Below are 14862 nucleotides of genomic sequence, written 5' to 3' on the forward strand. Positions count from 1 at the left end.
AGTATTGTTTTGGTGTACAGACGGAGGAGTAATCGTTCCTCCTCCCTCGTGAGCCCTTTGCAGGGTTTATGAAAAGTTGCATGCTCTAATTGGTAGTAGTTTATAATTTCTCTGAACGTGAAAACTGGATTGAAATCGGAGTCCGCATCGGAGTGAGGTGAGGGCGTGGCCCGGTAAGTAAGCCTGCAGGCCGCGGCGTTTGCCGCTTCATTACCCTCGAGACCCACGTGTGCGGGAGTCCATGCTATCGTTCGGGGCGTAGGTGCTCCGGTGTAGTCGCTGTTTTGCAAAATTTTATACGCGAGGTATGGGGCGTATCCTCTTTCAATGTTTTTACAGGCTCCCCGTGAGTCAGCGATGATGACTCTCGAATCCCGATTAGCGGCTGCGAGAGCGATGGCCACTTCTCCAGTTTTTGTGACATTTAAACACAATTTAAGAATGCAAATCCTATTCAGATCACTCTAATTGGCAATCTTTCCCCATCTACCAGTGACACTTTCTGGCTAGTTGTCAGTCCCTTTATTAAAGAATCTTCAGCGTAAGCACTGCATGGCTTCTTAGCATCTGCGATGCAACAGCCTTAGTGATATCTGGCTTGCTCAATATGGTGGGCCTTTTATTTGGCACTTGTCTTGGTTGCGTTACCTGTAAAACACCAGTGTTAAAGAATTTATGTCAGAGTGAAAGCTCAATGTAGGACAACTTCTAAAACAGCAATATTATCAACAGCAGTGCCCTACTTACTGAGAAATTCAGCTAAATGTATCACACGACGTGTGCCACGAGGGGGACATTTTGGAAATTATCCCGATGACGTGAGAGCGTCCGACTACAATTAGTCACTAGCAATCAAACTACTTGCAATAAAAAAAGAACCTTCCGTGCATCAAGAGATGTAATAAAATGCCGCATGTTCGTTTCTGTTTGATTCATGGAAAAAAGAGCCTCTTTGGCGTTGCCATGGGGAACTGCACGCGTGGAGAGTCGCTGCCAAGGCTGCTGTCGTAGTATGCAACGACGCCGGCACTACGAGCCCTCAGCAGCATGCCACTGGTGCTCAAGTCGATGAATTGGAGCCCAGCGTCGCGAGCCTGCGTCTCGTCAGGTTCACCGTCGACATCAATTGCGGTGATTGTGGCAAGCTTCGATGGCTTCTATGGCCGTTGTTGCTGCTGTGGCTCCTGCTTTCTTTCGCTCTGCTGCTACTAGTGTCGGCGGCTGCGCAGTAAAGGTGGGCAACGTTGGGCATGGCAACAGTGACGTCAGAAAGACCGCTTTTAGGCGGGTGATTTGAAGTGCGCTAACGCGATGCGGAACACTAAAACATGATTTTATTTCAAAACAAGCACTTCCTTGGCACAAAAGTAGCACTACGATGTTTGTGGACCGCTATTTCAACAATCAACGTCGACTTAATATTTGCCTTTAGTGTCCCTTTAAGGAAGGCCACAGTTTGCACAATAAGATGCGAATTGAAAAATGAGCAGCACTCGTGCACTGACAGTGCTGCTGATCGAAGCTGTATCGCTCTGAGTAGGTCACTGACATTAGTGGCCTCCACGACTGCACTGGCACAGAGGTAATTTTGGAAGTTGCGTGTTGGCATATGCAGGCCATCAAAATGAGTGATGCAGATGCTAATAGGTGTCATGGGGGGCCTGTCCATGCATCACCGTCTGCAAGTGGTAGTGAGAGCATTTTTTATTTTCTTTCAATGTCGACATCAAAATCTAGAGCTGTGCAAATCGCAAGATTGTGGGTGTGAAGCGAATTCGAATGTTAAAGTCTGAGTGCGAATCGAATAGAATATTTTTCTAATATTTCTCAAATATTTTTCAAATACTTCGAAGTGAAATTACAAAAAAAATTTGCAGATGATTCCTGAGCATATTCTTATGAGATAGCAATATGAAAGTGTTTCTTTTGGCTAGGTTGGTGAGGTACTGAAGGGGTGCTGTTCCCTAGTTGTCTTATGAAGAATGGGGCAATGCAGAGGCCGAATTGTAGTTATTTACGGGATTTGGTGGAACCAAAGGGGTGCTGACAACACTTCACATGTGAAAGGAAAAAAAGCTATTTATTTCTTCAACCTCTCCTCCTGCTTCAACTTCTGTGGGGGCCCAACTGATGCGGCGGGCAAGGGCACGCTCCCTCCGAGTCCGGAGTTCCTAATCTGCCCCATAGACGTCAATGTATTAGAGCATCTGAAATTTCGCACGCAGAAACTCTTCGGCGTCCGATTTTTTGGATTTTCTACCCAAATGTCAGGTCCGAAACGGCATTATTTAAAGCCCCCACCTCTGCCACATCTATCATCTGGTAGGCTCAAACCAGCGCTTTTGTGAGTCTGTTCATTTTGGCCGTAGCAGAGTTCGAAAGGCAGCTTTGCCACAATGCCAGAATGTGATGGGGTGAAACATATCAAACGTCTGAAGGGGCCACTGTCACGGTGCAGTGCAGCGATGTCTTTATGGATAAGCACAGGAAATGCACAGAGGCGTGATGGGGGCAGTTAGCAAACATGCCAGTACGGCTTAATCGCTGACAACCCTTATGATAAGCATCTTCAGCTAACAACTCAGCAGTGGATGTTGCTGAGCACAGTGGTATGCGTATAACCCAAACATACCACACCGCCGTTCATGCTGCCTCTTTGTGCAAGACAGCTAAGTGCGCCACACAGACGCGTTGCCTTGACAAACATAAGCAGTTCGTCATCACCGCGCCCCTGTGTGGTCAGGAACGGAGTAAGCACCTCGAACACTTTCATGACAAATGCGTGTGTATGGTACAGCAAGTGCGTGCGGCAGTGACGGCGTCAGCTTAGTTGGCGACATGCTGCACACAACTAGGAACGATCGGCTTCACGCGGTAGCAAATGCTGTGTATCAGCGGAGATTCGACGATGCATGCGCACACACATCGGGGAAAGCCGGACGAGTTGTCCGCTCTTCCGCCACAGCCTTTGTGTTCCACGTCATCGTTTCCAGATGCTTCGTGCAAGAGAGCCATAACCTATTCTGCGCTTTGCTGGTATCAGCAGCGATCATCACGAGACACAAATTTGCATCAAAATAGTGAGTTGTTGTGTTTTGCGTCAAATTTGGAATTGGCGGTTGGCACATAGTGAGGGCTTCGTTGCAGGTACCTAATGTATTCAAGAGAGCCTGGGTGCGCACCAAAATGCCTGATAATTGTACTGGGAGGCATTAAAGCTATTTCGGACGTCGCTGTGGTGATTAGACTGCTTGAGCGGAATCAAAAAGCATGAATTCATTTTTTTCCATGGTATTTTGGACGATTTCGCGGTCCTTAGGGAGGCCGAAAAATCAGACTTTGAATGTTTTTACCTTGCTGAAGTTCGAATACTTCGAACAGTCAAATTCCGGTGCGAATCAAATTGAATAGCAAACACTATTCGAAAAATATTTGAAAGTTCAAATATTTGCACACCCCTGTCAAAAACAGCTACCTTTGTAAGGTTTTCTAACATTTTTTCTTGCATTTCAAACCAAAATTATAGGCAGATGATCCTCTCACATATACACTACTTTAAGGCAGGCTTTGCATTGCAAGATCTTATGCAAACGTTAAGCGCAGTACTGAATTGACGAGGACGGGACAGGGAGTGACACACACACTCCCGTCCTCGTCAATTCAGTACTGCGCTTAACATTTGCATATGTCGCACCAACAAGGCCAAAGATCCACCCTTGCAAGATCTTGTTGCAGCTTCTTTTAAAGGGGTCCCAAAACAATTTTTCACGATACTATTGCACAAACACTGCTGATCTATGGCTCAGGTTTGTGTGAGGAAAATACTATCACATCACAGCATACAGCCCAAAACTAAACATTGGGTGAAATTCGAGTAAAAATTGGATTACTGTTTCTTTTGCAGCGTCACCAGCAGCTCTGCAGAATATGGGAGCAAGCAACACAACAGGTATTGGCAGGTTTTTTCATTGATCTATCACTCTTAATAATAATACTATTCCACCAGCCCTGGCTGCTTGGCCGGTTAGGAGCTAAGCTCAAGGACACCAGTTCGATTTGCAACCAATGCGGCTGCATTTCTTCAGGAACAAAATGCAGGGACACCCGTGTATGTAGATTGAGGTGCACGTTAAAGAACCCCAGGTGGTCGGTAGTGCCCCACTACGGCATAAATAGGCCTGAGGAATTCTGTTAATGCAACTGGCCGTTATGACCTTGAGTGTTTTCCATAGCGGCATGACACCACTTTCTCTGTTCACCAAACTAAGCTGCTAGCTCTTCATACAGCACTATGGAAGCGCAACATTTAAAGCCGTCCTGCATCACAATAACAAATGAGATTTGGTTTACAATTGTGTGGAAACAAATTGACTACCTGAATTACGACACGTTTGTTCGGAGGGACCACACTTTGTAAATTGCAACAGTGTCTGTGTGTGTACGAGTCATGTTTGTATTATTACGGGTTGCAGAATTGAAGAAGGTCTGGTACTGTGTTGCAAAGTTTGAGTCAGTAGAGCAAGTCCTAAGGATCATAAGCAAATTGTTTTAAGCACTTTGTGTAAATTGAGTAACATTTTAGTAGAGGGTCTGCAAATCGCTACAGATCACAGCGGCTGAGCCAAACGAGTTTTCAACCGCCTGCTTCCATAGGACGTAATGTGAAAGTGCAACGTAACGCTAATGAGCGATCTGATTGGACGTCCAGCCTGCGTCACTGACAATTTTTTCATCGTTAAGTGAGCAAATTCTGTTCATAACAGTTGAAACTCTTTATAATTTGTTTTGTTTAAAAAAAAACAGTGACAGAAAAGAGAACACACAATTACAATTTACTACTAGACATTGGGACATCTGGTGGAGAGCGAGTGTCTGCCTTTGTTACAGTCTGCTCGGTGTTGATGCGAGCTGTGCGACAGTGTTTATTTCGAGGTTTCTTTTCTTGGGCATCATAGGTTGCCCTAGCTGCATTGTGTGCTGCAAGTCTTGGGATTGGTGACATGTAAAGCTGCTGCATCGTGTTCCTGTGCAAGGCAACCAGTGGGCAGGGTCGCTTCAGTGACCATTGGGCTCTCGCTATCCGATCAACTGCAGCACGCATGTATCTGCAGTTGCAGCTTCACCCCGAAGACACCACCAGATTGCCAGTGTGTCCGTGTATCGGTGATCGTTGTCAGATACCTTAAGATTTCAGCACACTTCTTGGCATTAGCAGATTATCAGTGTGCTGAAAATGGGAGCAGCTGATATCACAACGGCATGCGCCGACGCAGGGCTCCACCATGTGCTTTACGTGGCCTGTACGACGTACTTCGGCAGCGCGAAGCATACTGGTGTTTTTTTGCAGTGGCCACACAGAAAGAAGCGCAGCCCAATCCATCAATGGCGCTGCCCTCGCAAGTGGCAGCTGCACATTCAACGAGTTGAAGGGCTCCTCAACCAATCCTCAAGCTTGGTTAAAAAATCCCATGCAGCGGGAAGCAGGCACTGCTGTGCACGGCTCAGTCAAATCTCGCGGTCGTGTGCAGCAGGGAGAGTTCACTAGGGGAGCGCAACATTGCCACTTTCTCAAGTGCCCTCTCTTCACCATACCCAGTCTTCAGATGTTTTGTCATAAGCAGATTGCTGCTATTGGCCAATAGCTGACACAAACCAAGACCGGTGTTTGGACTACATGCACTTTTCTTCCACTAGGTGCTGCCACGTGGCGGGCAGTGCGCTGTATGGTGTGGTAAAATTGCACAGTGGCAACACTTGCATGCGCCGGAATAACACCGGGAGAAAGCAGCTGCTTTTCGTGACACGCGCTTAAGGTCATGACTCGCGTGACGTTACTTCTTTCCTGCTTGTCATTCCTTCCTGTGTAGCTTCCAGCACGCTCATCGCAATGAAAGAAGAGAGGATCTTTTACGGATCTTGTGCAAAAAATCCGTAATTCTTCTTGTCAATGGCAGGTTCAAAATACTTTTCCTGCCATTGATTCGTGAGGCAGTAAACTCCGATACTGAGGTCAGTCGACGATTACTTCGAAAACTGGTTGATGACCATTTTGAGAAGGAAAAGCAGTGCTGAAAAGGAGGGTAACATCTGATTGCTCATTGCTGCTTAATTTGTGGTGTAAATGATTTGATAATGCTGTTACCTGGACAATGGCAAAATTTCAAAACACTGTTTCAAAAGACCTTTAAAGGGACACTAAAGAGAAACAATGAATCGGTTTAGATCGATAAATTGTGCTCTGACACCTCTAATGTCGTTAATTTCTCCATCATAGGTTTATTAATAGAGGAGAAAATAAAGTTGAAAGTCTCATTTTTAAATTTTGCGCCGAAATCTCCCCGCATGACGTCACGGATTTCAAAGTGTATTTATATTTTGCCGCCATTGGCTCAACAAAATTACCCCAAACTTGGTATGTTAAGTCTATGGCCTCCTCAGAAAACAATGTACTTCATTTTTACCGATTAGGAACTACGTAGTCCCTAGTAGGTGTCGTCAAAACATGTGACGTCACGGTGAGTGGTGTGGAAACTTCAAGGTGGCGTTGCCACCCACATTTTGTTTTTGCGCGTTTTCTCGCTGACTAAGTGTCTTCTCACAGCAAGCGTGGTGTTTCTGGTATCGTGAAAGAGTACTTTACTAATAGGAGAAAAACTGTTTTGCTCTTTAGTGTTTAAGGTGGCTGTTCCACTGTCGCCATCTTGTGAGTACAGTGAAAGCTCGTTAATTCTAACTCGGTTAATTCGAACTGACGCCGTGGTCCCGGCACAGCCCTGTGTATTTCTATGGGGGAAAACTCCCGATAATTCGAACGCATTGGTATCCACAATGGTTCATTCGAACTGGGAGCCCCTGGTTTTCATCGCTCCTCGCAGAAGTCTGCCCAGAGAGATCACAATGTGCTGCAAAACCAAACCGAACCAAATTTGCTAGAGATGCAAAACAACGAAACAGCAACATTTCTCAGCAGATGAGAATTCGGACGCTGAGCTCTTGGGCAAGCTGCGAACGATGCTCATGGAGTCGTGACAGAAGAAAGGCAAGCAAATGCCGAATAATGATTACTTTTAATTTTGATTGTGTTAAACCTGCCATGTAAATAAACGTGTTTTGGAGCATAAATAGCATCATGTATTTCAAAATACATTAAGGCTCACTACTCACATGAATGCATGTCGGTGCTTGTAATGGCCTAGGAACCTTGGAGTACTGAGGGCATGGCTACCTCCTTGCTCAATTTAAGCCAGACAATTCAGGTCTCATCCCAGTCAAGGTTTTCCCTCCAGATATATTTTAAGATATTTGCCTGTACTAGAAAAAGTGACAGAAACCCCGAGATCTTTGCAACACACTGAAGCACAAAGTGTTTGGTAAATTGATGCTCCTCTACGAACTGAAGGATGTCCTGGGGCATAAACGAAAAGGTATTTGTCTGCTTGTTCCAGTAAGGTCCCAGGACTTTCAGAGGTCCTGAAGGTGAGCTAAGCGATTTTCCAGGAGAAGTGATTCCTTGTTTGAAGGCAGCAGATGCAACAGGGTCTTTGCTGGCCCATTTACAAAGGTTCGTGGAAGCTTCTTTGAAGATCTCAAATGTATAGGGAGTCTTGCAATAGCCGGGCTGTCGCAGGATAGCGGTTTTCTACGGACATGGAGTGGTGCTTCAAGGTAGCAGTCAATAGTAAAGGACTTGAAGTAGCTCCAAAGGGCACTCTAGTCATTCTCCAAACTTCTATTTCTGGAAGTGGGCTGCCCACTTGGGGTGAAGTCTTGAACCAGGAAAGGCAAAGCGCATCTCTGTCTGGTTCTTGCAGGCCAATCTGTAGGGATGCCTTCTCAACATCGGTATTCATCGCTACCTTGTAGCGTCAGAAATGAAGCAGTAGCATTACTGCGTCAGGATTTAGATTTGGGCCAGCCTCCAGATTATTGTTCAAGGACTTTAAACGAGATTCAGGAGACAAAGTGTCGAATATGATGCGTACCTTTGTAGTAGATCGGCCCTCAGGTATTATAGCTCGATGCGGCATATAATACAGTGGTCCAAGTGGATGCTCTTCTGTTGGCGGTACTTTTTCAGCAGATCCTTCATCGAGGTGCATTCGAATAGTCGCATTGTATCGTGTTACGCTTCTTCATCAAACTACGCAGATGTTTGGTTGCAACTGCACAGTTTTCACCCAGGTCAACTTTTTCCTTCCACGGTAGCATGACTTTGTATCGATTGTCTTTCTCCTTGATGTTGTTCTCAAAATTCGGCAGCACTGAATCGGCGACCATAGCTCCTTTGTATTCGGCCTTGATCCCGATACTTTCCAGATCCAGAAACTAGTCAAAAGTTTCGAGATCTCTTACTCTGTCACCGTTGCTCGAAGGACTACAACACTGGCACACTGGATTACGTGAGCTGCAACAGACAATGGGCCTTGTACAGTCCATCCCAGTCTCGTCTTGACAGCCTTCAGCTTTTCGTGCACAGGCTTCACTGTACCCGTTACTAGATCCCAGTCTGATCCAATGAGGACCGCAATCTGTTTGTCTTCAACTCCTTGTAAAAAGAGCTTGCGTATCCAAGTGCCTCTTATTCATTGCTTTAAAACGTTTTCTTCTGGTACCGGAATACATTCACTGCATATTGTGTCCACCACTAGCGCATTGATTGAAATTGGAAATTTGTTATTTGCAGGGAGAATCGATACTCACACCTTCTTCATGGTTTTACGTGTGTGTTCACCACCGAACACGCCTACGGTCAACATTTCGTCTTCTAATAATTCACAACCAAATCTTTCGTCACCTTTGGCCGTAATGAAGCTCCGCTGACTTCTGCCATTGAAAAGGACTCGATAGCGATTGGATGTTCTGGCGCCTGATATGGTGGCAGTCAGAGTCTGTAGCATTATGACTGAGCTTGCTTGCTTGGAGACTGGATTGACCGATGTAGATATCACATTCTCCTTGTCATTTTTGACATCTGATGCACAAACGGATGTTGCCTGCCTTCTAGTGCACTTGCCACATTTTAACTGGCTTCTGCAATTTTTCGCCAAATAATCCTGCTTTAGGCAACAAAAGCATCGTTTGACTTTGGTAAGCATCTCCTTTTTGAGCTAGAGGCTGATGTCCTATTTATCACAGACTTCAGCAGAATGCTTTTCAGAATGGCAAAACAGGCGTTGTGGACTACTAGCTGACCTTTGTAGAGCAGCTGTCGTGGAAACGTCACGTGGATGACTGGTTTTTCGTTCTCCTTTCTCTGGGGCGCAATGAATTTTTTTCTGTATCTCTTGTTCAGCAGCAGCTTCCCCACAAATAATTTGAAGGTTGAAGAATTCCAAAAGCACTTGAAGCTCATTATCGGGTGGAACCGTTGTACGGGTTGAGTCGCATTGTGGATTCGAAGAAGCTGCAACTGATGATGATGCCTTGCACCCCTCGTGGAACTGCAGTACCATGTCTGTAAGCAGAACTCTTAGCAGGATTTCCCGAAGCGTGATACAATAAGTTTTCAAGTTCGTGCCAAGTGCCTTGAGGCTTCGAATATGAACCTGTACCTTGTCGTAAAGTTGCCTCAGCTGATGGACATCTGCTGACGACGACACCAGCTTTAGGTCCAGCAAACGTTGCAGGTGATCTGTTTATCTTCGAAAGGCTTCTTTAAAATTTCTATGGCATCTTTATAGCACTCTTTGGTAGCTTGCAATTGCGATATGGCTGAGGCGACTGCTCTGGTCACCAGACTGCTCAAGCATTTGAACTTGTCAGCTGTGCTTAGCTCGTTGTTTTGAACTGCTGATGTAAACTGCGTAGTTTGGGAAGCTTGCTCTTGCCAGAAGGTGGACGTTCATAGGGCGTGGGGTTGAAGGTGACAGACATTCACTCAGCTTGACTGGTAGGTTCGCTGTCAGGGTATTTTCCAGTGTCTAACGTCTCGCTGTCCAACAGGTCGTCTGGCGCCTCTTGAAAAATCGCCTCATCCACTTTCTCTATCTGACCATCAGATGAGCCGATTCGATGGAGGAGTACACTTACTGCAGCTGACGTGACCTTTCGATTTCCTCGCGTGTGGTCTTCCGCATCGGACAACAGGACACCCACTTTGGACCGCAGGCTGTGGCGTTCCCTTCTGCCGCCCGCAGTCGGGGAATCTTGCCAAGATTGCAGGCGCCACGTCTTCAAAGATGTTGCAGCTCCACATATCGATGATGTTGGCAGTGTCTAAAGGTCTCGGTTTCCCAGCACCATCTGTTGGACCTCTGATCTTTCCAAGTGTGGTGCAATAAGCATCGAGCAAAGGACACATCTTGCAGGATGAGAAGCTTTAACGAAACTGAGAAAAAAAAGAAAAAAAAAAGAGGGTGAGCCGGCGCTGCCACGAGAGCACACGTCAGTTTGTGAGGAGCGTCAATAATGATGATGATTAGTCTTCTGCTACGAGTAATGATGAAAAGGAAGTTGCAACAGATAACATGGGGCAAAAAAATCATTCATTCAGAATGGCATGCGATCTCACCCACTGTCGGGAGTTGAGCGGCTATGGAGTAGGCCTGCTAAGTTCGAGGACACGGGTTCTATTCCTGGCCACTACGGACGCATTTGTATGGGGGCAAAATGCAAAAACACTTGTGTACTTAGATATATAGTTGCACGTCAAAGAAGCTGCACGCAACAGTGCGCCTCATAATCGTATTGTGCTTTGGGCACTTAGAACCTCAGAAATCATCAGTATTAATGTGCTTACCTTACATGGCTCATTTATCGATATAACGATCTGCTCACTCACTATTTGTGGGCTCTCTCAGCCTGGCAAATTAATGTTGCCGAGAGATAGGCACATTTTAGTCCTTACTAAGGAAATCTGTGTAATAGTTCGTTCGAAGTATCCTTGGTTGTGACGGCCAGAGAGTGTGTAACTAAACAGTTTAATCATGTGCAATCACGCTGTGCAGGTCTGCCTACTGCTGAGCTTGTGCAGCTGTGTCTTGCGGAGAACGTGCAGAGGGTCAGGCTACAGGCTGAAAGGTGCGTGCCATTTTAAGCAAATGAGTTGTGCACTCGGGGCACTGCCCGAAAAACTACAGCATCATATTCACCGTGGCTGCAGTATGGAAAATTTGTCAATTAGATGGTGCGGTTTGATAGAAATTGCTGTCTCACATGGTGCAATACTGCTGCAATTTCTTGCTGCACTGAGACAGGGCTTTCAGTAGCATTCAACAAAAATTGCAGTCACACTCTTCACAATGAGCGTGGTGATCAGTGTCGAAATTGCACAAAGAGCTATACTGCAATTTGTTTTCTGTAAGGTGGTTGAAAAACACTTGTAGTTTAACAAAACTAGGAAAGGAAACTGAATTGCACAGTCTGTTGCATACCTTACGCACTGAGACACAAACATGGCAGTTGAAAAGTTATTCCTCAGAATTGCTTCTTGTTGCCATGCTACATTACTCATTGCAGCTAACTTATTCCACATGAACTCTGATATTATGTGCCTTAGCAGGCTTTTCATCACATCCGGTACACATACATTTAACAGTACACATACATTTGGCGGCGCCATTAGATGCGGCATGACATGGTGCTGTGAGGATGTGCTTCACATTATTGTCAACTGTGGGCCATTATTGCTCGCCAACATTGAGGCAGTTTACGAAGACGCCTTCTCCATCATCTTCACAGTCGACGTCAATGACATTAGCAAGACTTCAGCCCATTTTATAAGGGATCGACTAAAAAAAGGAACTTGCTGGAATTTTTGGAATCAAAGTGAATGTGCACTTGCAAGGGTACTTCCACGAATGGAGAAGTGCAGTTTGAACTGCTTGACAGAGTTTGCATTTTAGAGCAAATTTGTCAGCGACTTGATCTGTTCAAGGTTCAGCTTGCAATCTGCTGGAAGTTGCCAGCAGATACTGTCAATCCCTTGAGGGACTACAACAGGAAGGGCAAAAAAAACAATGAAAAAGTAGTCAGAACACAGATTACACAGGCATACACACACACACACACACACACACACACACACACACACACACACACACACACACACACACACACACACACCACACACACACACACACACACACGGATGTACAGCCGCCCATTTTTTTAACCTGAATGCGCGAGCGTCGACGGGGTTCGCGCACGCAAACATAAGACGGAGCGAAATAGCTAGTTCGATCACAATCGTCTTTGCTAAGTGCACAGAAAGCACTCACGACACCACAGTCGAATCCCACTACGAAAAAATAAACTCGAAAGGGGTCTCGATGCGTGCGTACGAATACGTACATAACTTTTGGGACATGTGAACGACGCAGTTAGAACGCGACAGTTCGCCGCATTGTTCACGGAAGGAAACTTCATGGGACACAAAAAAAAAGCAATAAACATTAGCTCCAAATGCTCGCCACCACTCGTAATCGCACCATCTCGCACGGCGGAACAAGCTTTAGAAGATAATGCCGAGTGTAATGACAAGAGATGGTGTAGTCCCCAAGCGCCCGCATTGCAATCTATCGAGTCCTCACAAAGATGGCGGCGAGCGCGTATCGTCTCTTTTCGGCGTCTGCTAGCCCTAAAGCAGCCCGAAACCTTCCAGAGAGCTTCCACAAAAAAATTGTCCTGTAGCCAGAACCGCCCAGCCCGAGGAAAACGAACACCAACCGGAAGTGCTTCGCACGGGGGGGGGAAAGCAACCCGAGAAAAACTAACGCTCTCTGGCTGGCTCTGGTAGCCCGCGGGTAGCCAGAAGCGGACAAATAGAAAGAGCCCCACTGTTGTGAACTGCTGAGCCAAATCTTGCAGTTGTGCGCAGCAGGATCAGTTCACAAGTGGAACATGAAGTTGCCACTTTCTAAAGCGCCCTCTCTTTTTACACGTCATGTCCCCACTTTGTTCGGTGGTATCTCGTCATTTATCAGACTGCTGCTATTGGCCGATAGCTGACATAAGCCAAGAGCGCTGTTTTAGTCAGATGCACTTCTTGCCACAGGGTGCTTCGCATGCCAGTGCCATGCTCTATAGCGTGCTAAAATTACATGGTAGCAACACTAGTGCACACCAGAATCACACTTGGAGAGAGTGATCACGTTTCATGATGTGTACTGACGTGGCTTCTTTCCTCTGTTTTGTGTCAGCAGCGCTTCTCTGGCCAAAATTACGCAGGTCCTTGTGAAGACTAAGCGGCACGAGGCACATGCCGAACAATGAAAAGTTTTCATGGTACATGATGATATGCAAGGCACAGAAATTTCCTCGATGGTGTGCACCTCTGCCACGTCCACGTGCACAATTGGTCGAAGGAGCGCTCATGGTGCACGACCTGAGCAATGGTAAATAAATTAAAGAAGAGAGGACAGGCATTGCTCTGTGGAGCATTGGTCAAAGAAGGTTGAAGGAGCCAGCATCGCACTGGCGACGAGAGCAGCAGGCGCCTTGATCTAGAGGCAGCGGCATGAGGGACCTGCGGGTGGCCGTAGACCTTGGTAGCAACCGAGCAAGGCTCCTCGGATTTGCAGCGGCCTCGTCACAGTGGTTCCCTGTGCCCAGCAATGATTCACCTTCTTGGCAGAACGGCTGCGACCCGCTCTAGAGTCCCCAGGGCTTCACGTCAGTTCAGCCAGGCGTCACTTAGAAGCAGGGGCCGAAGTTCCACAAAGCATGGCTGGACTAGGCTAATTTGTTTGAATTCTTGAAAATTTTGAAATAATGCAGGGTGACTTTACGAGTTTTTTACCATGAAATTTCTTTTTCCAGACTCCCTTGACACCATAGTTACGTCAGCACCTTTGTATTGGCTGCATGTGACATTTGGTGTCCTTACATGTTAATGAAGGGAAGCCCAAAGAGAAGCACAGGGTTCTCCATAAGGGGGAGCAAAGTTCTCTCCCTCATTGTTTGAGTCTGAAAGAAAACAAGCCCGCAATAAATGCAGAAATGAAAACAAACATGCCTCTCACACAGCCTGCCTTTGATGCCCGTCTTTCCGGGGATCAAGGTGGTGGGATGCCTGAAAGAAAACAAGCCTCACAATGGATGCAGAAATAAAAACGAATGTGCCTTTCACAACAGCCTGCCTTTGGTCCCCAGCTTTCTGGGTTTCAAGGTGTTGGGAAGACTGAAAGAAAACAAGCCTCACAATTGATGCAGAAATGAAAACAAACATGCCTCTCACACAGCCTGCTTTGATGCCCGCCTTTCCGGGGATCAAGGTGGTGGGATGCCTGAAAGAAAACAAGCCTCACAATGGATGCAGAAATGAAAACAAACGTGCCTCTCACAACAGCCTGCCTTTGGTCCCCAGCTTTCTGGGGGTCAAGGTGTTGGGAAGTCTGAAAGAAAACAAGCCTCACAATGGATGCAGAAATGAAAACAAACGTGCCTCTCACAACAGCCTGCCTTTGGTCCCCGGCTTTCCGGGGGTCAAGGTGGTGGGAAGCCTGAAAGAAAACAAGCCTCACAATGGATGCAGAAATGAAAAACAAACGTGCCTCTTACAACAGCCTGCTTTTGGTCCCCGGCTTTCCGGGGGTCAAGGTGGTGGGAAGCCTGAAAGAAAAGCCTCACAATGGATGCAGAAATGAAAACAAACGTGCCTCTCACAACAGCCTGCCTTTGATTCCCGGCTTTCCGGGGGTCAAGGGGGTGGGAAGCCTGAAAGAAAACAAGCCTCACAATGGATGCAGAAATGAAAACAAACGTGCCTCTCACAACAGCCTGCCTTTGGTCCCCGGCTTTCCGGGGATCAAGGTGGTGGGAAGTGAAAGAAAACAAGCCTCACAATGGATGCAGAAATAAAAACGAATGTGCCTTTCACAACAGCCTGCCTTTGGTCCCCGGCTTTCTGGGGGTCAAGGTCTT

At 46.5% G+C, this 14862-nt stretch overlaps 1 protein-coding gene across 2 annotated transcripts in view; it reads left to right on the plus strand.

Moving 5' to 3' along the window:
• Positions 1-14862, plus strand: part of LOC119390936 (ubiquitin conjugation factor E4 B) — a 144331-nt gene that overhangs the window by 23891 nt on the left and 105578 nt on the right. Inside the window, exons 4-5 of one of the 2 annotated variants that reach the window (XM_037658652.2) lie at positions 3905-3949; positions 10947-11019. In XM_037658652.2, coding sequence (XP_037514580.1) covers positions 3905-3949; positions 10947-11019 — 118 coding nt within the window. The remainder of the gene's footprint in view (positions 1-3904; positions 3950-10946; positions 11020-14862) is intronic. The other variant, XM_037658653.2, reaches the window with a different exon arrangement.

This window comes from Rhipicephalus sanguineus, chromosome 4 (genome assembly GCF_013339695.2).
Source record: "Rhipicephalus sanguineus isolate Rsan-2018 chromosome 4, BIME_Rsan_1.4, whole genome shotgun sequence".
NCBI classification, from domain to species: Eukaryota; Metazoa; Arthropoda; class Arachnida; order Ixodida; family Ixodidae; genus Rhipicephalus; species Rhipicephalus sanguineus.